Source organism: Heterodontus francisci, unplaced genomic scaffold, assembly GCF_036365525.1.
Source record: "Heterodontus francisci isolate sHetFra1 unplaced genomic scaffold, sHetFra1.hap1 HAP1_SCAFFOLD_1445, whole genome shotgun sequence".
Classification (NCBI taxonomy): domain Eukaryota; kingdom Metazoa; phylum Chordata; class Chondrichthyes; order Heterodontiformes; family Heterodontidae; genus Heterodontus; species Heterodontus francisci.
Window position 1 is genome coordinate 26152 of NW_027142284.1, and position 22243 is coordinate 48394.

A 22243-nucleotide genomic window follows, 5' to 3' on the forward strand; every position below is an offset into this window, starting at 1 on the left:
ATTGTACTCACAGCCTCACAGTGGCAGTATTGGGGTCCAGCCCCCCTCATTCAGTATTGGGGTCCAGCCCCTCCTCTCACTCAGTATTGGGGTCCAGCCCCCATCACTCAGTATTGGGGTCCAGCCCCTCCTCTCACTCAGTATTGGGGTTCAGCCCCCCTCTCACTCAGTATTGGGGTTCAGCCCCCCCGTCACTCAGTATTGGGGTCCAGCCCCCCTCATTCAGTATTGGGGTCCAGCCCCTCCTCTCACTCAGTATTGGGGTCCAGCTCCTCCTCTCACTCAGTATTGGGGTTCAGCCCCCCTCCCACTCAGTATTGGGGTTCAGCCCCTCCTCTCACTCAGTATTGGGGTTCAGCCCCCCTCCCACTCAGTATTGGGGTTCAGCCCCCCTCCCACTCAGTATTGGGGTCCAGCCCCTTTCACTCCTTATTGGGGTCCAGCTCACTCAGTATTGAGGTCCAGCTCCTCTCACTCAGTATTGGGGTTCAGCCTCCCTCCCACTCAGTATTGGGGTCCAGCCCCTCCTCTCACTCAGTATTGGGGTTCAGCCCCACTCACTCAGTATTGGGGTTCAGCCCCCTCATTCAGTATTGGGGTTCAGCTCCTCCTCTCCCTCAGAATTGGGGTCCAGCCCCTCTCACTCCGTATTGGGGTCCAGCTCCTCCTCTCACTCAGTATTGGGGTTCAGCCCCCCTCCCACTCAGTATTGGGGTTCAGCCCCCATCACTCAGTATTGGGGTCCAGCCCCTCTCACTCCATATTGGGGTCCAGCTCCTCCTCTCACTCAGTATTGGGGTTCAGCCCCCCTCACTCAGTATTGGGGTTCAGCCCCCCTCCCACTCAGTATTGGGGTTCAGACCCCTCCCACTCAGTATTGGGGTTCAGCTCCTCCTCTCCCTCAGTATTGGGGTTCAGCCCCCCTCACTCAGTACTGGGGTCCAGCCCCTCTCACTCAGTGTTGGGGTCCAGCCCCCCTCCCACTCAGTATTGGGGTTCAGCCCCCCTCACTCAGTATTGGGGTCCAGCCCCTCCTCTCACTCAGTATTGGGGTCCAGCTCCTCCTCTCACTCAGTATTGGGGTCCAGCCACTCCTCTCACTCAGTATTGGGGTTCAGCCCCTCCTCTCACTCAGTATTGGGGTCCAGCCCCTCCTCTCACTCAGTATTGGAGTCCAGCCCCTCCTCTCACTCAGTATTAGGGTCCAGCCCCTCCTCTCACTCAGTATTGGGGCCAGCCCCTCTCACTCAGTATTGGGGTCCAGCCCCTCCCCCTCACTCAGTATTGGGGTTCAGCCACTCTCACTCCGTATTGGGGTCCAGCTCCTCCTCTCACTCAGTATTGAGGTCCAGCTCCTCCTCTCACTCAATATTGGGGTCCAGCCCCTCCTCTCACTCAGTATTAGGGTCCAGCCCCTGTCACTCAGTATTGGGGTCCAGCCCCTCCTCTCAATCAGTATCAGGGTCCAGCCCCTCTCACTCAGTATTGGGACCAGCCCCTCCCCCTCACTCAGTATTGGGGTCCAGCCCCTCTCACTCCGTATTGGGGTCCAGCTCCTCCTCTCACTCAGTATTGGGGTTCAGCCCCCCTCACTCAGTATTCGGGTTCAGCCCCCCTCCCACTCAGCATTGGGGTTCAGCCCCCCTCACTCCGTATTGGGGTCCAGCCCCTCCTCTCACTCAGTATTAGGGTCCAGCCCCTCTCACTCAGTATTGGGGTCAGCCCCTCCCCCTCACTCAGTATTGGGGTCCAGCCCCTCTCACTCAGTATTGGGGTCCAGCTCCTCCTCTCACTCAGTATTGGGGTTCAGCCCCCCTCCCACTCAGTCTTGGGGTTCAGCCCCCCTCACTCCGTATTGGGGTCCAGCCCCTCCTCTCACTCAGTATTAGGATTCAGCCCCCCTCTCACTCAGTATTGGGGTTCAGCCCCCCTCTCACTCAGTATTGGGGTCCAGCCCCTCCCCTCACTCAGTATTGGGGTCCAGCTCCTCCTCTCACTCAGTATTAGGGTCCAGACCCTCCTCTCACTCAGTACTGGGGTTCAGCCCCCCTCCCACTCAGTATTGGGGTTCAGCCCCACTCACTCAGTATTGGCGTCCAGCCCCTCCTCTCACTCAGTATTGGGTTTCAGCCCCCTCACTCAGTATTGGGGTTCAGCTCCTCCTCTCCCTCCGTATTGGGGACCAGCTCCTCCTCTCCCTCCGTATTGGGGACCAGCCCCCCTCCCACTCAGTATTGGGGTTCAGCCCCCCTCACTCAGTATTGGGGTTCAGCTCTTCCTCTCCCTCAGTATTGGGGTTCAGCCCCCCTCACTCAGTATTGGGGTCCAGCCCCTCTCACTCCGTATTGGGGGTCCAGCTCCTCCTCTCACTCCGTATTGGGGTTCAGCCCCCCTCCCACTCAGTATTGAGGTTCAGCCCCCTCACTCAGTATTGGGGTTCAGCCCCCATCACTCAGTATTGGGGTCCAGCCCCTCTCACTCCGTATTGGGGTCCAGCTCCTCCTCTCACTCAGTATTGGGGTTCAGACCCCCTCACTCAGTATTGGGGTTCAGCCCCCCTCATTCAGTATTGGGGTTCAGCTCCTCCTCTCACTCAGTATTGGGGTTCAGACCCCCTCACTCAGTATTGGGGTTCAGCCCCCTCACTCAGTATTGGGGTTCAGCCCCCAGCACTCAGTATTGGGGTCCAGCCCCCATCACTCAGTATTGGGGTCCAGCCCCTCTCACTCCGTATTGGGGTCCAGCTCCTCCTCTCACTCAGTATTGGGGTTCAGACCCCCTCACTCAGTATTGGGGTTCAGCCCCCCTCATTCAGTATTGGGGTTCAGCTCCTCCTCTCCCTCAGTAATGGGGTCCAGCCCCTCTCACTCCGTATTGGGGTCCGGCTCCTCCTCTCACTCAGTATTGGGGTTCAGCCCCCCTCCCACTCAGTATTGGGGTTCAGCCCCCATCACTCAGTATTGGGGTCCAGCCCCTCTCACTCCGTATTGGGGTCCAGCTCCTCCTCTCACTCAGTATTGGGGTTCAGCCCCCCTCACTCAGTATTGGGGGTCGGCCCCCCTCATTCAGTATTGGGGTTCAGCCCCCCTCCCACTCAGTATTGGGGTTCAGACCCCTCCCACTCAGTATTGGGGTTCAGACCCCTCCTCTCCCTCAGTATTGGGGTTCAGCCCCCCTCACTCAGTACTGGGGTCCAGCCCCTCTCACTCAGTACTGGGGTCCAGCCCATCCTCTCACACAGTATTGGGGTCCAGCTCCTCCTCTCACTCAGTATTGGGGTTCAGCCCCCCTCCCACTCAGTATTGGGGTTCAGCCCCTCCTCTCACTCAGTATTGGGGTCCAGCCCCTCCTCTCACTCAGTATTGGAGTCCAGCCCCTCCTCTCACTCAGTATTAGGGTCCAGCCCCTCCACTCACAGTATTGGGGCCAGCCCCTCTCACTCAGTACTGGGGTCCAGCCCCTCTCACTCAGTACTGGGGTCCAGCCCATCCTCTCACACAGTATTGGGGTCCAGCCCCTCCCCCTCACTCCGTATTGGGGTCCAGCTCCTCCTCTCACTCAGTATTGGGGTTCAGCCCCCCTCACTCAGTATTCGGGTTCAGCCCCCCTCCCACTCAGTATTGGGGTCCAGCTCCTCCTCTCACTCAGTATTGGGGTTCAGCCCCCCTCCCACTCATTATTGGGGTTCAGCCCCTCCTCTCACTCAGTATTGGGGTCCAGCCCCTCCTCTCACTCAGTATTGGAGTCCAGCCCCTCCTCTCACTCAGTATTAGGGTCCAGCCCCTCCTCTCACTCAGTATTGGGGCCAGCCCCTCCTCTCACTCAGTATTGGGGCCAGCCCCTCCTCTCACTCAGTATTGGGGTCCAGCCCCTCCCCCTCACTCAGTATTGGGGTTCAGCCACTCTCACTCCGTATTGGGGTCCAGCTCCTCCTCTCACTCAGTATTGAGGTCCAGCTCCTCCTTTCACTCAATATTGGGGTCCAGCCCCTCCTCTCACTCAGTATTAGGGTCCAGCCCCTGTCACTCAGTATTGGGGTCCAGCCCCTCCCCTCACTCAGTATCAGGGTCCAGCCCCTCTCACTCAGTATTGGGGTCAGCCCCTCCCCCTCACTCAGTATTGGGGTCCAGCTCCTCCTCTCACTCAGTATTGGGGTTCAGCCCCCCTCCCACTCAGTCTTGGGGTTCAGCCCCCCTCACTCCGTATTGGGGTCCAGCCCCTCCTCTCACTCAGTATTAGGATTCAGCCCCCCTCTCACTCAGTATTGGGGTCCAGCCCCTCCTCTCACTCAGTATTAGGGTCCAGACCCTCCTCTCACTCAGTATTAGGGTCCAGACCCTCCTCTCACTCAGTACTGGGGTTCAGCCCCCCTCCCACTCAGTATTGGGGTTCAGCCCCACTCACTCAGTATTGGGGTCCAGCCCCTCCTCTCACTCAGTATTGGGGTTCAGCCCCCCTCACTCAGTATTGGGGTTCAGCTCCTCCTCTCCCTCCGTATTGGGGACCAGCTCCTCCTCTCACTCAGTATTGGGGTTCAGCCCCCCTCCCACTCAGTATTGGGGTTCAGCCCCCCTCACTCAGTATTGGGGTTCAGCTCCTCCTCTCCCTCAGTATTGGGGTTCAGCCCCCCTCACTCAGTATTGGGGTCCAGCCCCTCTCACTCCGTATTGGGGGTCCAGCTCCTCCTCTCACTCCGTATTGGGGTTCAGCCCCCCTCCCACTCAGTATTGGGATTCAGCCCCCCTCACTCAGTATTGGGGTCCAGCCCCTCTCACTCAGTATTGGGGTCCAGCTCCTCCTCTCACTCAGTATTGGGGTTCAGACCCTCTCACTCAGTATTGGGGTTCAGCCCCCATCACTCAGTATTGGGGTCCAGCCCCTCTCACTCCGTATTGGGGTCCAGCTCCTCCTCTCACTCAGTATTGGGGTTCAGACCCCCTCACTCAGTATTGGGGTTCAGCCCCCCTCATTCAGTATTGGGGTTCAGCTCCTCCTCTCCCTCAGTATTGGGGTCCAGCCCCTCTCACTCCGTATTGGGGTCCGGCTCCTCCTCTCACTCAGTATTGGGGTTCAGCCCCCCTCCCACTCAGTATTGGGGTTCAGCCCCCCTCCCACTCAGTATTGGGGTTCAGACCCCTCCCACTCAGTATTGGGGTTCAGCTCCTCCTCTCCCACAGTATTGGGGTTCAGCCTCCCTCACTCAGTACTGGGGTCCAGCCCCTCTCACTCAGTACTGGGGTCCAGCCCCTCCCCTCACAGTATTGGGGTCCAGCTCCTCCTCTCACTCAGTATTGGGGTTCAGCCCCCCTCACTCAGTATTGGGGTCCAGCCCCTCTTCTCACTCAGTATTGGGGTCCAGCCCCTCCTCTCACTCAGTATTGGGTTCAGCCCCCCTCCCACTCAGTATTGGGGTTCAGCCCCTCCTCTCACTCAGTATTGGGGTCCAGCCCCTCTCACTCCGTATTGGGGGTCCAGCTCCTCCTCTCACTCCGTATTGGGGTTCAGCCCCCCTCCCACTCAGTATTGGGATTCAGCCCCCCTCACTCAGTATTGGGGTCCAGCCCCTCTCACTCAGTATTGGGGCCAGCCCCTCCCCTCACTCAGTATTGGGGTTCAGCCCCCTCACTCAGTATTGGGGTTCAGCCCCCATCACTCAGTATTGGGGTCCAGCCCCTCTCACTCCGTATTGGGGTCCAGCTCCTCCTCTCACTCAGTATTGGGGTTCAGACCCCCTCACTCAGTATTGGGGTTCAGCCCCCCTCATTCAGTATTGGGGTTCAGCTCCTCCTCTCACTCAGTATTGGGGTTCAGACCCCCTCACTCAGTATTGGGGTTCAGCCCCCTCACTCAGTATTGGGGTTCAGCCCCCAGCACTCAGTATTGGGGTCCAGCCCCATCACTCAGTATTGGGGTCCAGCCCCTCTCACTCCGTATTGGGGTCCAGCTCCTCCTCTCACTCAGTATTGGGTTTCAGACCCCCTCACTCAGTATTGGGGTTCAGCCCCCCTCATTCAGTATTGGGGTTCAGCTCCTCCTCTCCCTCAGTAATGGGGTCCAGCCCCTCTCACTCCGTATTGGGGTCCGGCTCCTCCTCTCACTCAGTATTGGGGTTCAGCCCCCCTCCCACTCAGTATTGGGGTTCAGCCCCCATCACTCAGTATTGGGGTCCAGCCCCTCTCACTCCGTATTGGGGTCCAGCTCCTCCTCTCACTCAGTATTGGGGTTCAGCCCCCCTCATTCAGTATTGGGGTTCAGCCCCCCTCCCACTCAGTATTGGGGTTCAGACCCCTCCCACTCAGTATTGGGGTTCAGACCCCTCCCACTCAGTATTGGGGTTCAGACCCCTCCCACTCAGTATTGGGGTTCAGCTCCTCCTCTCCCTCAGTATTGGGGTTCAGCCCCCCTCACTCAGTACTGGGGTCCAGCCCCTCTCACTCAGTACTGGGGTCCAGCCCCTCCCCTCACAGTATTGGGGTCCAGCTCCTCCTCTCACTCAGTGTTGGGGTCCAGCCCCCCTCCCACTCAGTATTGGGGTTCAGCCCCCCTCACTCAGTATTGGGGTCCAGCCCATCCTCTCACTCAGTATTGGGGTCCAGCTCCTCCTCTCACTCAGTATTGGGGATCAGCCCCCCTCCCACTCAGTATTGGGGTTCAGCCCCCCTCCCACTCAGTATTGGGGTTCAGCCCCCCTCACTCAGTATTGGGGTTCAGCTCTTCCTCTCCCTCAGTATTGGGGTTCAGCCCCCCTCACTCAGTATTGGGGTCCAGCCCCTCTCACTCCGTATTGGGGGTCCAGCTCCTCCTCTCACTCCGTATTGGGGTTCAGCCCCCCTCCCACTCAGTATTGGGATTCAGCCCCCCTCACTCAGTATTGGGGTCCAGCCCCTCTCACTCAGTATTGGGGCCAGCCCCTCCCCTCACTCAGTATTGAGGTTCAGCCCCCTCACTCAGTATTGGGGTTCAGCCCCCATCACTCAGTATTGGGGTCCAGCCCCTCTCACTCCGTATTGGGGTCCAGCTCCTCCTCTCACTCAGTATTGGGGTTCAGACCCCCTCACTCAGTATTGGGGTTCAGCCCCCCTCATTCAGTATTGGGGTTCAGCTCCTCCTCTCACTCAGTATTGGGGTTCAGACCCCCTCACTCAGTATTGGGGTTCAGACCCCCTCACTCAGTATTGGGGTTCAGCCCCCTCACTCAGTATTGGGGTTCAGCCCCCAGCACTCAGTATTGGGGTCCAGCCCCCATCACTCAGTATTGGGGTCCAGCCCCTCTCACTCCGTATTGGGGTCCAGCTCCTCCTCTCACTCAGTATTGGGGTTCAGACCCCCTCACTCAGTATTGGGGTTCAGCCCCCCTCATTCAGTATTGGGGTTCAGCTCCTCCTCTCCCTCAGTAATGGGGTCCAGCCCCTCTCACTCCGTATTGGGGTCCGGCTCCTCCTCTCACTCAGTATTGGGGTTCAGCCCCCCTCCCACTCAGTATTGGGGTTCAGCCCCCATCACTCAGTATTGGGGTCCAGCCCCTCTCACTCCGTATTGGGGTCCAGCTCCTCCTCTCACTCAGTATTGGGGTTCAGCCCCCCTCACTCAGTATTGGGGTTCAGCCCCCCTCATTCAGTATTGGGGTTCAGCCCCCCTCCCACTCAGTATTGGGGTTCAGACCCCTCCCACTCAGTATTGGGGTTCAGACCCCTCCCACTCAGTATTGGGGTTCAGACCCCTCCTCTCCCTCAGTATTGGGGTTCAGCCCCCCTCACTCAGTACTGGGGTCCAGCCCCTCTCACTCAGTACTGGGGTCCAGCCCATCCTCTCACACAGTATTGGGGTCCAGCTCCTCCTCTCACTCAGTATTGGGGTTCAGCCCCCCTCCCACTCAGTATTGGGGTTCAGCCCCTCCTCTCACTCAGTATTGGGGTCCAGCCCCTCCTCTCACTCAGTATTGGAGTCCAGCCCCTCCTCTCACTCAGTATTAGGGTCCAGCCCCTCCACTCACAGTATTGGGGCCAGCCCCTCTCACTCAGTATTGGGGTCCAGCCCCTCCCCCTCACTCCGTATTGGGGTCCAGCTCCTCCTCTCACTCAGTATTGGGGTTCAGCCCCCCTCACTCAGTATTCGGGTTCAGCCCCCCTCCCACTCAGTATTGGGGTCCAGCTCCTCCTCTCACTCAGTATTGGGGTTCAGCCCCCCTCCCACTCATTATTGGGGTTCAGCCCCTCCTCTCACTCAGTATTGGGGTCCAGCCCCTCCTCTCACTCAGTATTGGAGTCCAGCCCCTCCTCTCACTCAGTATTAGGGTCCAGCCCCTCCTCTCACTCAGTATTGGGGCCAGCCCCTCCTCTCACTCAGTATTGGGGCCAGCCCCTCCTCTCACTCAGTATTGGGGTCCAGCCCCTCCCCCTCACTCAGTATTGGGGTTCAGCCACTCTCACTCCGTATTGGGGTCCAGCTCCTCCTCTCACTCAGTATTGAGGTCCAGCTCCTCCTTTCACTCAATATTGGGGTCCAGCCCCTCCTCTCACTCAGTATTAGGGTCCAGCCCCTGTCACTCAGTATTAGGGTCCAGCCCCTCCTCTCACTCAGTATTGGGGCCAGCCCCTCCTCTCACTCAGTATTGGGGCCAGCCCCTCCTCTCACTCAGTATTGGGGTCCAGCCCCTCCCCCTCACTCAGTATTGGGGTCCAGCCCCTCTCACTCCGTATTGGGGTCCAGCTCCTCCTCTCACTCAGTATTGGGGTTCAGACCCCCTCACTCAGTATTGGGGTTCAGCCCCCCTCATGCAGTATTGGGGTTCAGCTCCTCCTCTCCCTCAGTATTGGGGTCCAGCCCCTCTCACTCCGTATTGGGGTCCGGCTCCTCCTCTCACTCAGTATTGGGGTTCAGCCCCCCTCCCACTCAGTATTGGGGTTCAGACCCCTCCCACTCAGTATTGGGGTTCAGCTCCTCCTCTCCCACAGTATTGGGGTTCAGCCTCCCTCACTCAGTACTGGGGTCCAGCCCCTCTCACTCAGTACTGGGGTCCAGCCCCTCCCCTCACAGTATTGGGGTCCAGCTCCTCCTCTCACTCAGTATTGGGGTTCAGCCCCCCTCACTCAGTATTGGGGTCCAGCCCCTCCTCTCACTCAGTATTGGGTTCAGCCCCCCTCCCACTCAGTATTGGGGTTCAGCCCCTCCTCTCACTCAGTATTGGGGTCCAGCCCCTCTCACTCCGTATTGGGGGTCCTGCTCCTCCTCTCACTCCGTATTGGGGTTCAGCTCCCCTCCCACTCAGTATTGGGATTCAGCCCCCCTCACTCAGTATTGGGGTCCAGCCCCTCTCACTCAGTATTGGGGCCAGCCCCTCCCCTCACTCAGTATTGGGGTTCAGCCCCCTCACTCAGTATTGGGGTTCAGCCCCCATCACTCAGTATTGGGGTCCAGCCCCTCCTCTCACTCAGTATTGGGGTTCAGACCCCTCCCACTCAGTATTGGGGTTCAGACCCCTCCCACTCAGTATTGGGGTTCAGCTCCTCCTCTCCCTCAGTATTGGGGTTCAGCCCCCCTCACTCAGTACTGGGGTCCAGCCCCTCTCACTCAGTACTGGGGTCCAGCCCCTCCCCTCACAGTATTGGGGTCCAGCTCCTCCTCTCACTCAGTGTTGGGGTCCAGCCCCCCTCCCACTCAGTATTGGGGTTCAGCCCCCCTCACTCAGTATTGGGGTCCAGCCCATCCTCTCACTCAGTATTGGGGTCCAGCTCCTCCTCTCACTCAGTATTGGGGATCAGCCCCCCTCCCACTCAGTATTGGGGTCCAGCCCCTCTCACTCCGTATTGGGGTCCAGCTCCTCCTCTCACTCAGTATTGGGGTTCAGACCCCCTCACTCAGTATTGGGGTTCAGCCCCCCTCATTCAGTATTGGGGTTCAGCTCCTCCTCTCACTCAGTATTGGGGTTCAGACCCCCTCACTCAGTATTGGGGTTCAGCCCCCTCACTCAGTATTGGGGTTCAGCCCCCAGCACTCAGTATTGGGGTCCAGCCCCATCACTCAGTATTGGGGTCCAGCCCCTCTCACTCCGTATTGGGGTCCAGCTCCTCCTCTCACTCAGTATTGGGTTTCAGACCCCCTCACTCAGTATTGGGGTTCAGCCCCCCTCATTCAGTATTGGGGTTCAGCTCCTCCTCTCCCTCAGTAATGGGGTCCAGCCCCTCTCACTCCGTATTGGGGTCCGGCTCCTCCTCTCACTCAGTATTGGGGTTCAGCCCCCCTCCCACTCAGTATTGGGGTTCAGCCCCCATCACTCAGTATTGGGGTCCAGCCCCTCTCACTCCGTATTGGGGTCCAGCTCCTCCTCTCACTCAGTATTGGGGTTCAGCCCCCCTCATTCAGTATTGGGGTTCAGCCCCCCTCCCACTCAGTATTGGGGTTCAGACCCCTCCCACTCAGTATTGGGGTTCAGACCCCTCCCACTCAGTATTGGGGTTCAGACCCCTCCCACTCAGTATTGGGGTTCAGCTCCTCCTCTCCCTCAGTATTGGGGTTCAGCCCCCCTCACTCAGTACTGGGGTCCAGCCCCTCTCACTCAGTACTGGGGTCCAGCCCCTCCCCTCACAGTATTGGGGTCCAGCTCCTCCTCTCACTCAGTGTTGGGGTCCAGCCCCCCTCCCACTCAGTATTGGGGTTCAGCCCCCCTCACTCAGTATTGGGGTCCAGCCCATCCTCTCACTCAGTATTGGGGTCCAGCTCCTCCTCTCACTCAGTATTGGGGATCAGCCCCCCTCCCACTCAGTATTGGGGTTCAGCCCCTCCTCTCACTCAGTATTGGGGTCCAGCCCCTCCTCTCACTCAGTATTGGGGTCCAGCCCCTCCTCTCACTCAGTATTGGAGTCCAGCCCCTCCTCTCACTCAGTATTAGGGTCCAGCCCCTCCACTCACAGTATTGGGGCCAGCCCCTCTCACTCAGTATTGGGGTCCAGCCCCTCCCCCTCACTCCGTATTGGGGTCCAGCTCCTCCTCTCACTCAGTATTGGGGTTCAGCCCCCTCACTCAGTATTCGGGTTCAGCCCCCCTCCCACTCAGTATTGGGGTCCAGCTCCTCCTCTCACTCAGTATTGGGGTTCAGCCCCCCTCCCACTCATTATTGGGGTTCAGCCCCTCCTCTCACTCAGTATTGGGGTCCAGCCCCTCCTCTCACTCAGTATTGGAGTCCAGCCCCTCCTCTCACTCAGTATTAGGGTCCAGCCCCTCCTCTCACTCAGTATTGGGGCCAGCCCCTCCTCTCACTCAGTATTGGGGTCCAGCCCCTCCCCCTCACTCAGTATTGGGGTTCAGCCACTCTCACTCCGTATTGGGGTCCAGCTCCTCCTCTCACTCAGTATTGAGGTCCAGCTCCTCCTTTCACTCAATATTGGGGTCCAGCCCCTCCTCTCACTCAGTATTGGGGTCCAGCCCCTCCTCTCACTCAGTATTGGGGTCCAGCCCCTCCTCTCACTCAGTATTAGGGTCCAGCCCCTGTCACTCAGTATTGGGGTCCAGCCCCTCCCCTCACTCAGTATCAGGGTCCAGCCCCTCTCACTCAGTATTGGGGTCAGCCCCTCCCCCTCACTCAGTATTGGGGTCCAGCTCCTCCTCTCACTCAGTATTGGGGTTCAGCCCCCCTCCCACTCAGTCTTGGGGTTCAGCCCCCCTCACTCCGTATTGGGGTCCAGCCCCTCCTCTCACTCAGTATTAGGATTCAGCCCCCCTCTCACTCAGTATTGGGGTCCAGCCCCTCCTCTCACTCAGTATTAGGGTCCAGACCCTCCTCTCACTCAGTATTAGGGTCCAGACCCTCCTCTCACTCAGTACTGGGGTTCAGCCCCCCTCCCACTCAGTATTGGGGTTCAGCCCCACTCACTCAGTATTGGGGTCCAGCCCCTCCTCTCACTCAGTATTGGGGTTCAGCCCCCCTCACTCAGTATTGGGGTTCAGCTCCTCCTCTCCCTCCGTATTGGGGACCAGCTCCTCCTCTCACTCAGTATTGGGGTTCAGCCCCCCTCCCACTCAGTATTGGGGTTCAGCCCCCCTCACTCAGTATTGGGGTTCAGCTCCTCCTCTCCCTCAGTATTGGGGTTCAGCCCCCCTCACTCAGTATTGGGGTCCAGCCCCTCTCACTCAGTATTGGGGGTCCAGCTCCTCCTCTCACTCCGTATTGGGGTTCAGCCCCCCTCCCACTCAGTATTGGGATTCAGCCCCCCTCACTCAGTATTGGGGTCCAGCCCCTCTCACTCAGTATTGGGGTCCAGCTCCTCCTCTCACTCAGTATTGGGGTTCAGACCCCCTCACTCAGTATTGGGGTTCAGCCCCCATCACTCAGTATTGGGGTCCAGCCCCTCTCACTCCGTATTGGGGTCCAGCTCCTCCTCTCACTCAGTATTGGGGTTCAGACCCCCTCACTCAGTATTGGGGTTCAGCCCCCCTCATTCAGTATTGGGGTTCAGCTCCTCCTCTCCCTCAGTATTGGGGTCCAGCCCCTCTCACTCCGTATTGGGGTCCGGCTCCTCCTCTCACTCAGTATTGGGGTTCAGCCCCCCTCCCACTCAGTATTGGGGTTCAGCCCCCCTCCCACTCAGTATTGGGGTTCAGACCCCCTCCCACTCAGTATTGGGGTTCAGCTCCTCCTCTCCCACAGTATTGGGGTTCAGCCTCCCTCACTCAGTACTGGGGTCCAGCCCCTCTCACTCAGTACTGGGGTCCAGCCCCTCCCCTCACAGTATTGGGGTCCTGCTCCTCCTCTCACTCAGTATTGGGGTTCAGCCCCCCTCACTCAGTATTGGGGTCCAGCCCCTCCTCTCACTCAGTATTGGGGTCCAGCCCCTCCTCTCACTCAGTATTAGGGTCCAGCCCCTCCTCTCACTCAGTATTAGGGTCCAGCCTCTCCTCTCACTCAGTATTAGGGTCCAGCCCCTCTCACTCAGTATTGGGGCCAGCCCCTCTCACTCAGTATTGCGGTCCAGCCCCTCCCCCTCACTCAGTATTGGGGTTCAGCCCCCCTCACTCAGTATTCGGGTTCAGCCCCCCTCCCACTCAGCATTGGGGTTCAGCCCCCCTCACTCCGTATTGGGGTCCAGCCCCTCCTCTCACTCAGTATTAGGGTCCAGCCCCTCTCACTCAGTATTGGGGTCAGCCCCTCCCCCTCACTCAGTATTGGGGTCCAGCCGCTCTCACTCCGTATTGGGGTCCAGCTCCTCCTCTCACTCAGTATTAGGATTCAGCCCCCCTCTCACTCAGTATTGGGGTCAGCCCCTCCCCCTCACTCAGTATTGGGGTCCAGCCCCTCTCACTCCGTATTGGGGTCCAGCTCCTCCTCTCACTCAGTATTAGGATTCAGCCCCCCTCTCACTCAGTATTGGGGTTCAGCCCCCCTCACTCAGTATTGGGGTCCAGCCCCTCCCCTCACTCAGTATTGGGGTCCAGCCCCTCCCCTCACTCAGTATTGGGGTCCAGCTCCTCCTCTCACTCAGTATTAGGGTCCAGACCCTCCTCTCACTCAGTACTGGGGTTCAGCCCCCCTCCCACTCAGTATTGGGGTCCAGCCCCACTCACTCAGTATTGGGGTCCAGCCCCCCCCCACTCAGTATTGGGGTCCAGCCCCCCCTCACTCAGTATTGGGGCCAGCCCCTCCCCTCACTCAGTATTGGGGTCCAGCTCCTCCTCTCACTCAGTATTGGGGTCCAGCCCCCCTCACTCAGTATTGGGGTCCAGCCCCTCCTCTCACTCAGTATTGGGGTCCAGCTCCTCCTCTCACTCAGTATTGGGGTTCAGCCCCCTTCCCACTCAGTATTGGGGATCACCCCTACTCCCCACTCAGTATTGGGGTTCAGCCCCTCCTCTCACTCAGTATTGGGGTTCAGCCCCTCCTCTCCCTCAGTATTGGGGTCCAGCTCCTCCTCTCACTCAGTATTGGGGCCAGCCCTCCCTCTCACTCAGTATTGGGGTCCAGCTCCTCCTCTCACTCCGTATTGGGGTTCAGCCCCCCTCCCACTCAGTATTGGGATTCAGCCCCCCTCACTCAGTATTGGGGTCCAGCCCCTCTCACTCAGTATTGGGGCCAGCCCCTCCCCTCACTCAGTATTGGGGTTCAGCCCCCTCACTCAGTATTGGGGTTCAGCCCCCATCACTCAGTATTGGGGTCCAGCCCCTCTCACTCCGTATTGGGGTCCAGCTCCTCCTCTCACTCAGTATTGGGGTTCAGACCCCCTCACTCAGTATTGGGGTTCAGCCCCCCTCATTCAGTATTGGGGTTCAGCTCCTCCTCTCCCTCAGTATTGGGGTCCAGCCCCTCTCACTCCGTATTGGGGTCCGGCTCCTCCTCACTCAGTATTGGGGTTCAGCCCCCCTCCCACTCAGTATTGGGGTTCAGCCCCCCTCCCACTCAGTATTGGGGTTCAGCCCCCCTCTCACTCAGTATTGGGGTTCAGCCCCCCTCCCACTCAGTATTGGGGTTCAGACCCCTCCCACTCAGTATTGGGGTTCAGCTCCTCCTCTCCCACAGTATTGGGGTTCAGCCCCCCTCACTCAGTACTGGGGTCCAGCCCCTCTCACTCAGTACTGGGGTCCAGCCCCTCCCCTCACTCAGTATTGGGGTTCAGCCCCCTCACTCAGTATTGGGGTCCAGCCCCTCTCACTCCGTATTGGGGTCCAACTCCTCCTCTCACTCAGTTTTGGGGTTCAGCCCCCCTCACTCAGTATTGGGGTCCAGCCCCTCCTCTCACTCAGTATTGGGGTCCAGCCCCTCCTCTCACTCAGTATTGGGTTCAGCCCCCCTCCCACTCAGTATTGGGGTTCAGCCCCTCCTCTCACTCAGTATTGGGGTCCAGCCCCTCCTCTCACTCAGTATTGGGGTCCAGCCCCTCCTCTCACTCAGTATTGGGGTCCAGCCCCTCCTCTCACTCAGTATTGGGGTCCAGCCCCTCCTCTCACTCAGTATTAGGGTCCAGCCCCTCTCACTCAGTATTGGGGCCAGCCCCTCTCACTCAGTATTGCGGTCCAGCCCCTCCCCCTCACTCAGTATTGGGGTTCAGCCCCTCTCACTCCGTATTGGGGTCCAGCTCCTCCTCTCACTCAGTATTGAGGTCCAGCTCCTCCTCTCACTCAGTATTGGGGTCCAGCCCCTCCTCTCACTCAGTATTGGGGTCCAGCCCCTCTCACTCAGTATTGGGACCAGCCCCTCCCCCTCACTCAGTATTGGGGTCCAGCTCCTCCTCTCACTCAGTATTGGGGTTCAGCCCCCCTCACTCCGTATTGGGGTCCAGCCCCTCCTCTCACTCAGTATTAGGGTCCAGCCCCTCTCACTCAGTATTGGGGTCAGCCCCTCCCCCTCACTCAGTATTGGGGTCCAGCCGCTCTCACTCCATATTGGGGTCCAGCCCCTCCTCTCACTCCGTATTAGGGTCCAGCCCCTCTCACTCAGTATTGGGGTCAGCCCCTCCCCCTCACTCAGTATTGGGGTCCAGCCCCTCTCACTCCGTATTGGGGTCCAGCTCCTCCTCTCACTCAGTATTAGGATTCAGCCCCCCTCTCACTCAGTATTGGGGTTCAGCCCCCCTCTCACTCAGTATTGGGGTCCAGCTCCTCCTCTCACTCAGTATTAGGGTCCAGACCCTCCTCTCACTCAGTACTGGGGTTCAGCCCCCCTCCCACTCAGTATTGGGGTCCAGCCCCACTCACTCAGTATTGGGGTCCAGCCCCCCCTCACTCAGTATTGGGGTCCAGCCCCCCCTCACTCAGTATTGGGGTCCAGCCCCTCCTCTCACTCAGTATTAGGGTCCAGCCCCTCTCACTCAGTATTGGGGCCAGCCCCTCCCCTCACTCAGTATTGGGGTCCAGCTCCTCCTCTCACTCAGTATTGGGGTCCAGCCCCCCTCACTCAGTATTGGAGTCCAGCCCCTCCTCTCACTCAGTATTGGGGTCCAGCTCCTCCTCTCAATCAGTATTGGGGTTCAGCCCCCTTCCCACTCAGTATTGGGGATCACCCCTACTCCCCACTCAGTATTGGGGTCCAGCCCCTCCTCTCACTCAGTATTGGGGCCAGCCCTCCCTCTCACTCAGTATTGGGGTCCAGCCCCTCCTCTCACTCAGTATTGGGGTTCAGCCCCCCTCACTCAGTATTGGAGTCCAGCCCCTCCTCTCACTCAGTATTAGGGTCCAGACCCTCCTCTCACTCAGTATTAGGGTCCAGCCCCTCTCACTCAGTATTAGGGTCCAGCCCCTCCTCTCACTCAGTATTAGGGTCCAGCCCCTCCTCTCACTCAGTATTAGGGTCCAGCCCCTCCTCTCACTCAGTATTGGGGTTCAGCCCCCCTCACTCAGTATTGGAGTCCAGCCCCTCCTCTCACTCAGTATTAGGGTCCAGCCCCTCCTCTCACTCAGTATTAGGGTCCAGCCCCTCTCACTCAGTATTGGGGCCAGCCCCTCCCTCTCACTCAGTATTGGGGTCCAGCCCCTCCTCTCACTCAGTATTGGGGTTCAGCCCCCCTCACTCAGTATTGGAGTCCAGCCCCTCCTCTCACTCAGTATTAGGGTCCAGCCCCTCCTCTCACTCAGTATTGGGGCCAGCCCTCCCTCTCACTCAGTATTGGGGTCCAGCCCCTCCCTTCACTCTGACAGATAAGCTGTGGTACAGGCACCATGGATGGAGTGACCCCTTTTTCTGTGAACGTATGGTCCGATGACCAGCGGACCGCTGGCCTTTCACTGTGACCCCTGACCTGCTGACCTTTTGCCTTGACCCGGTGGCGTCTGCGCCGTGTGCCGTTTCTTCAGAAGCTTCTCGACAGAGTTCGCGTGGACCAGCGAGCGGACAGATTGAGGCTTGAAAATCCCAGGACAGGACTTGTCCAAAGCTTGTTCCCGTCTGCAAAGAGGAAAACAAACCTTCAAAAGAGAATCGGGGTTAAAGGGGGGGGGGGGAGCGAGCGCGAGAGATGGAGCGTGAGAGAGAGACAGACAGACACAGAGAGAGACACAGAGTGAGAGACACAGAGTGAGAGACACAGAGAGAGAGACACAGAGAGAGAGAGACACAGAGAGAGAGACACAGAGTGAGAGACACAGAGTGAGAGAGAGACAGACAGACAGAGAGAGAGAGACACACACAGAGAGAGAGGGAGCGAGAGACAGACAGACAGACAGACAGAGACAGAGAGAAAGAGTGAGCATGAGAGGGAGAGAGACAGAGACAGAGCCAGACAGAGACAGAAACAGAGAGAGAGACAGACAGAGAGAGAGAGATGGAGAGAGGGAGCGTGAGAGGGAGACAGACAGACAGAGACAGACAGAGAGACACAGAGACAGAAACAGAGAGAGAGACAGAGACAGACAGAGAGGGAGCAAGACAGAGAGAGAGATATACAGACAGACAAAGAGAAAGAGAGACAGAGCGAGATGGTGCATGAGAGAGAGACAGACAGAGAGAGACAGACAGAGAGACACAGAGACAGAAACCGAGAGAGAGACAGACAGAGAGAGAGAGATGGAGAGAGGGAGCGTGAGAGGGAGACAGACAGACAGAGACAGAAAGAGAGACAGAGAGAGAGAGGGAGCGAGAGAGAGAGAGAGAGAGGGAGCGAGAGAGAGACAGACAGAGGGAGAAAGAGAGACACCGAGAGAGTCGGTGCATGAGAGGGAGAGAGACAGAGACAGACAGACAGAGACAGAAACAGAGGGAGCAAGACAGAGAGAGAGATAGAGAGAGAGATATACAGACAGACAAAGAGAAAGAGAGACAGAGAGAGGGAGCGTGAGAGGGAGAGAGACAGAGACAGACAGACAGAGACAGAAACAGAGGGAGCAAGACAGAGAGAGAGATAGAGAGAGAGATATACAGACAGACAAAGAGAAAGAGAGACAGAGAGAGGGAGCGAAACAGAGAGAGAGAGAGAAAGAGACAGAGTGCGAGCCAGAGCGCGAGAGAGAGAGAGAGAGAGCAAGCAATGGGGGGTTTGAAGGAGAGTGAGAGATCTGAATGAAAACAGAGACAGCTGGAGAGAGACACACACACGTTTTGTTTTTATTCGTTCATGGGTTGTGGGGGTCACTGGCCGGGCCAGCATTTATTGCCCATCCCTAATTGCCCTTGAGAAGGTGGTGGTGAGCTGCCTTCTTGAACCGCTGCAGTCCGTGTGGGGTAGGTGACACCCACAGTGCTGTTAGGAAGGGAGTTCCAGGATTTTGACCCAGCGACAGTGAAGGACCGGCCGATATAGTTCCAAGTCAGGATGGTGTGTGACTTGGAGGGGAACTTGCAGGTGGTGGTGTTCCCGCTGTGCCTGCTGCCCTTGTCCTTCGAGGTGGTAGAGGTCGCGGGTTTGGGCGGCGCTGTCGAAGGAGACTTGGTGGGTTGCTGCAGTGCATCTTGTAGATGGTACACACTGCTGCCGCTGTGCATCGGTGGTGGAGGGAGTGAATGTTGAAGGTGGGTGACGGGGTGTCAATCAAGCGTGTTAAAGGAGGGAGAGAGAGAGAGAGAGAAAATCAGGTTGAAGTAGAGAGAGCGAACAGTGGTTATTGGCCAAACTCACGGGGAGGGAGGGAGGAAAGGAGATCACGAGGAGGTGGTGGGGGTGGGGGTGGTGAAAGGGAGCGGGGGGGGGGGGGTGGGAAAGGAGCGGGGGAGGGAGGGTTGGGCTGCAGTTAACTGAAGCTGGTTGTCGAAAGCACCTCACCTCAGGAGCTCTCGTTCCTTTAACTCCAGCTGTAACATCACAGCGTTGAGCTCCATGTACAGATTGTTGGCTCTTTCCAGCTTCCGCTCATAGTGTTCCCGGATATCGAGCGCGTGCCTGGAAACCCGGAACAGAGTGTGATCAGTAAACACCCGTCACCGCGATGTCACAACATAAACACCCTTCACCACGACATATTAACACCCACTGTCATGAGATAAACACCCGGCACCACGACGTATACACACCCAGTGTCACAATATAGACACCCGGCACAGTGATATATAAACACCCAATGTCACAATATAAACAGCCTGCACCACGATATATAAACGAGATTCTAAACGAGTACTTTGCATCGGTATTCACCGAGGAGAGGGACATGACGGATGTTGAGGTTAGGAACAGATGTTTGATTACTCTAGGTCAAGTCGGCATAAGGAGGGAGGAAGTGTTGGGTATTCTAAAAGGCATTAAGGTGGACAAGTCCCCAGGTCCGGATGGGATCTATCCCAGGTTACTGTGGGAAGCGAGAGAGGAAATAGCTGGGGCCTTAACAGATATCTTTGCAACATCCTTAAACACGGGTGAGGTCCCGGAGGACTGGAGAATTGCTAATGTTGTCCCCTTGTTTAAGAAGGGTAGCAGGGATAATCCAGGTAATTATAGACCGGTGAGCCTGACATCAGTGGTAGGGAAGCTGCTGGAGAAGATACTGAGGGATAGGATCTATTCCCATCTGGAAGAAAATGGGCTTATCAGTGATAGGCAACATGGTTTTGTGCAGGGAAGGTCATGTCTTACCAACTTAATAGAATTCTTTGAGGAAGTGACAAAGTTGATTGATGAGGGAAGGGCTGTAGATGTCATATACATGGACCTCAGTAAGACGTTTGATAAGGTTCCCCATGGTAGGCTGATGGAGAAAGTGAAGGCGCATGGGGTCCAGGGTGTAATAGCTAGATGGATAAAGAACTGGCTGGGCAACAGGAGACAGAGAGTAGCAGTAGAAGGGAGTTTCTCAAAATGGAGACGTGTGACCAGTGGTGTTCCACAGGGATCCGTGCTGGGACCACTGTTGTTTGTGATATACATAAATGATTTGGAGGAAAGTATAGGTGGTCTGATTAGCAAGTTTGCAGACGACACTAAGATTGGTGGAGTAGCAGATAGTGAAGGGGACTGTCAGAGAATACAGCAGAATATAGATAGATTGGAGAGTTGGGCAGAGAAATGGCAGATGGAGTTCAATCAGGGAAAATGCGAGGTGATGCATTTTGGAAGATCCAATTCAAGAGTGAACTATACAGTAAATGGAAAAGTCCTGGGGAAAATTGATGTCCAGAGAGATTTGGGTGTTCAGGTCCATTGTTCCCTGAAGGTGGCAACGCAGGTAAATAGAGTGGTCAAGAAGGCATACGGCATGCTTTCCTTCATCGGACGGGGTATTGAGTACAAGAGTTGGCAGGTCATGTTACAGTTGTATAGGACTTTGGTTCGGCCACATTTGGAATACTGCGTGCAGTTCTGGTCGCCACATTACCAAAAGGATGTAGATGCTTTGGAGAGGGTGCAGAGGAGGTTCACCAGGATGTTGCCTGGTATGGAGGGCGCTAGCTATGAAGAGAGGTTGGGTAGATTAGGATTATTTTCATTAGAAAGACGGAGGTTGAGGGGGGACCTGATTGAGGTGTACAAAATCATGAGATTTGGAAAGTGTGAAAATAGATAAGTCCCCTGGGCCAGATGGGATTTATCCTAGGATTCTCTGGGAAGCTAGGGAGGAGATTGCAGAGCCTTTGTCCTTGATCTTTATGTCGTCATTGTCGACAGGAATAGTGCCGGAAGACTGGAGGATTGCAAATGTTGTCCCCTTGTTCAAGAAGGGGAGTAGAGACAGCCCTGGTAATTATAGACCTGTGAGCCTTACTTCGGTTGTGGGTAAAATGTTGGAAAAGGTTATAAGAGACAGGATTTATAATCATCTTGAAAAGAATAAGTTCATTAGCGATAGTCAGCACGGTTTTGTGACGGGTAGGTCGTGCCTCACAAACCTTATTGAGTTTTTCGAGAAGGTGACCAAACAGGTGGATGAGGGTAAAGCAGTGGATGTGGTGTATATGGATTTCAGTAAGGCGTTTGATAAGGTTCCCCACGGTAGGCTATTGCAGAAAATACGCAAGTATGGGGTTGAAGGTGATTTAGAGCTTTGGATCAGAAATTGGCTAGCTGAAAGAAGACAGAGGGTGGTGGTTGATGGCAAATGTTCATCCTGGAGTTTAGTTACTAGTGGTGTACCGCAAGGATCTGTTTTGGGGCCACTGCTGTTTGTCATTTTTATAAATGACCTGGAAGAGGGTGTAGAAGGGTGGGTTAGTAAATTTGCAGATGACACTAAGGTCGGTGGAGTTGTGGATAGTGCCGAAGGATGTTGTCGGGTACAGAGAGACATAGATAGGCTGCAGAGCTGGGCTGAGAGATGGCAAATGGAGTTTAATGCGGAAAAGTGTGAGGTGATTCACTTTGGAAGGAGTAACAGGAATGCAGTTTACTGGGCTAATGGGAGGATTCTTGGTACTGTAGATGAACAGAGAGATCTTGGTATCCAGGTACATAAATCCCTGAAAGTTGCTACCCAGGTTAATAGGGCTGTTAAGAAGGCATATGGTGTGTTAGCTTTTATTAGTAGGGGGATCGAGTTTCGGAGCCACGAGGTCATGCTGCAGCTGTACAAAACTCTGGTGAGGCCGCACCTTGAGTATTGCGTGCAGTTCTGGTCACCGAATTATAGGAAGGATGTGGAAGCTATGGAAAGGGTGCAGAGGAGATTTACTAGGATGTTGCCTGGTATGGAGGGAAGGTCTTACGAGGAAAGGCTGAGGGACTTGAGGTTGTTTTCGTTGGAGAGAAGGAGGAGGAAAGGTGACTTAATAGAGACATATAAGATAATCAGAGGGTTAGATAGGGTGGATAGTGAGCGTCTTTTTCCTCGGATGGTGATGGCAAACACGAGGGGACATAGCTTTAAGTTGAGGGGTGATAGATATAGGACAGATGTGAGAGGTAGTTTCTTTACTCAGAGAGTAGTAGGGGCGTGGAACGCCCTGCCTGCAGCAGTAGTAGATTCGCCAACTTTAAGGGCATTTAAGTGGTCATTGGATAGACACATGGATGAAAATGGAATAGTGTAGGTCAGATGGTTTCACAGGTCGGCGCAACATCGAGGGCCGAAGGGCCTGTACTGCGCTGTAATGTTCTAAAAAAAAAGAGGTATAGACAGGGTGGATAGCAAGAAGCTTTTTCCCAGAGTGAGGGATTCAATTACTAGGGGTCACGAGTTCAAAGTGAGAGGGGAAATGTTTAGGGGGGATATGCGTGGAAATTTCTTTACGCAGAGAGTGGTGGGAGCCGCGGGCACGATAGCGTCTTTTAAGATGTATCTAGACAGATACATGAATGGGCAGGAAGCAAAGAGATACAGACCCTTAGAAAATAGGCGACATGTTTAGGTAGAGGATCTGGATTGGGGCAGGCTTGGAGGGCCGAAGGGCCTGTTCCTGTGCTGT

General features: G+C 56.5%; 1 protein-coding gene across 1 annotated transcript in view; it reads right to left on the reverse strand.

The window, feature by feature from the left end:
- Nucleotides 1-22243, reverse strand: part of map3k12 (mitogen-activated protein kinase kinase kinase 12) — a 55872-nt gene that overhangs the window by 6088 nt on the left and 27541 nt on the right. The window contains exons 9-10 of the mRNA XM_068028477.1: nt 18678-18794; nt 16730-16867 (exon numbers count right to left, since the gene is read on the reverse strand). Coding sequence (XP_067884578.1) covers nt 16730-16867; nt 18678-18794 — 255 coding nt within the window. The remainder of the gene's footprint in view (nt 1-16729; nt 16868-18677; nt 18795-22243) is intronic.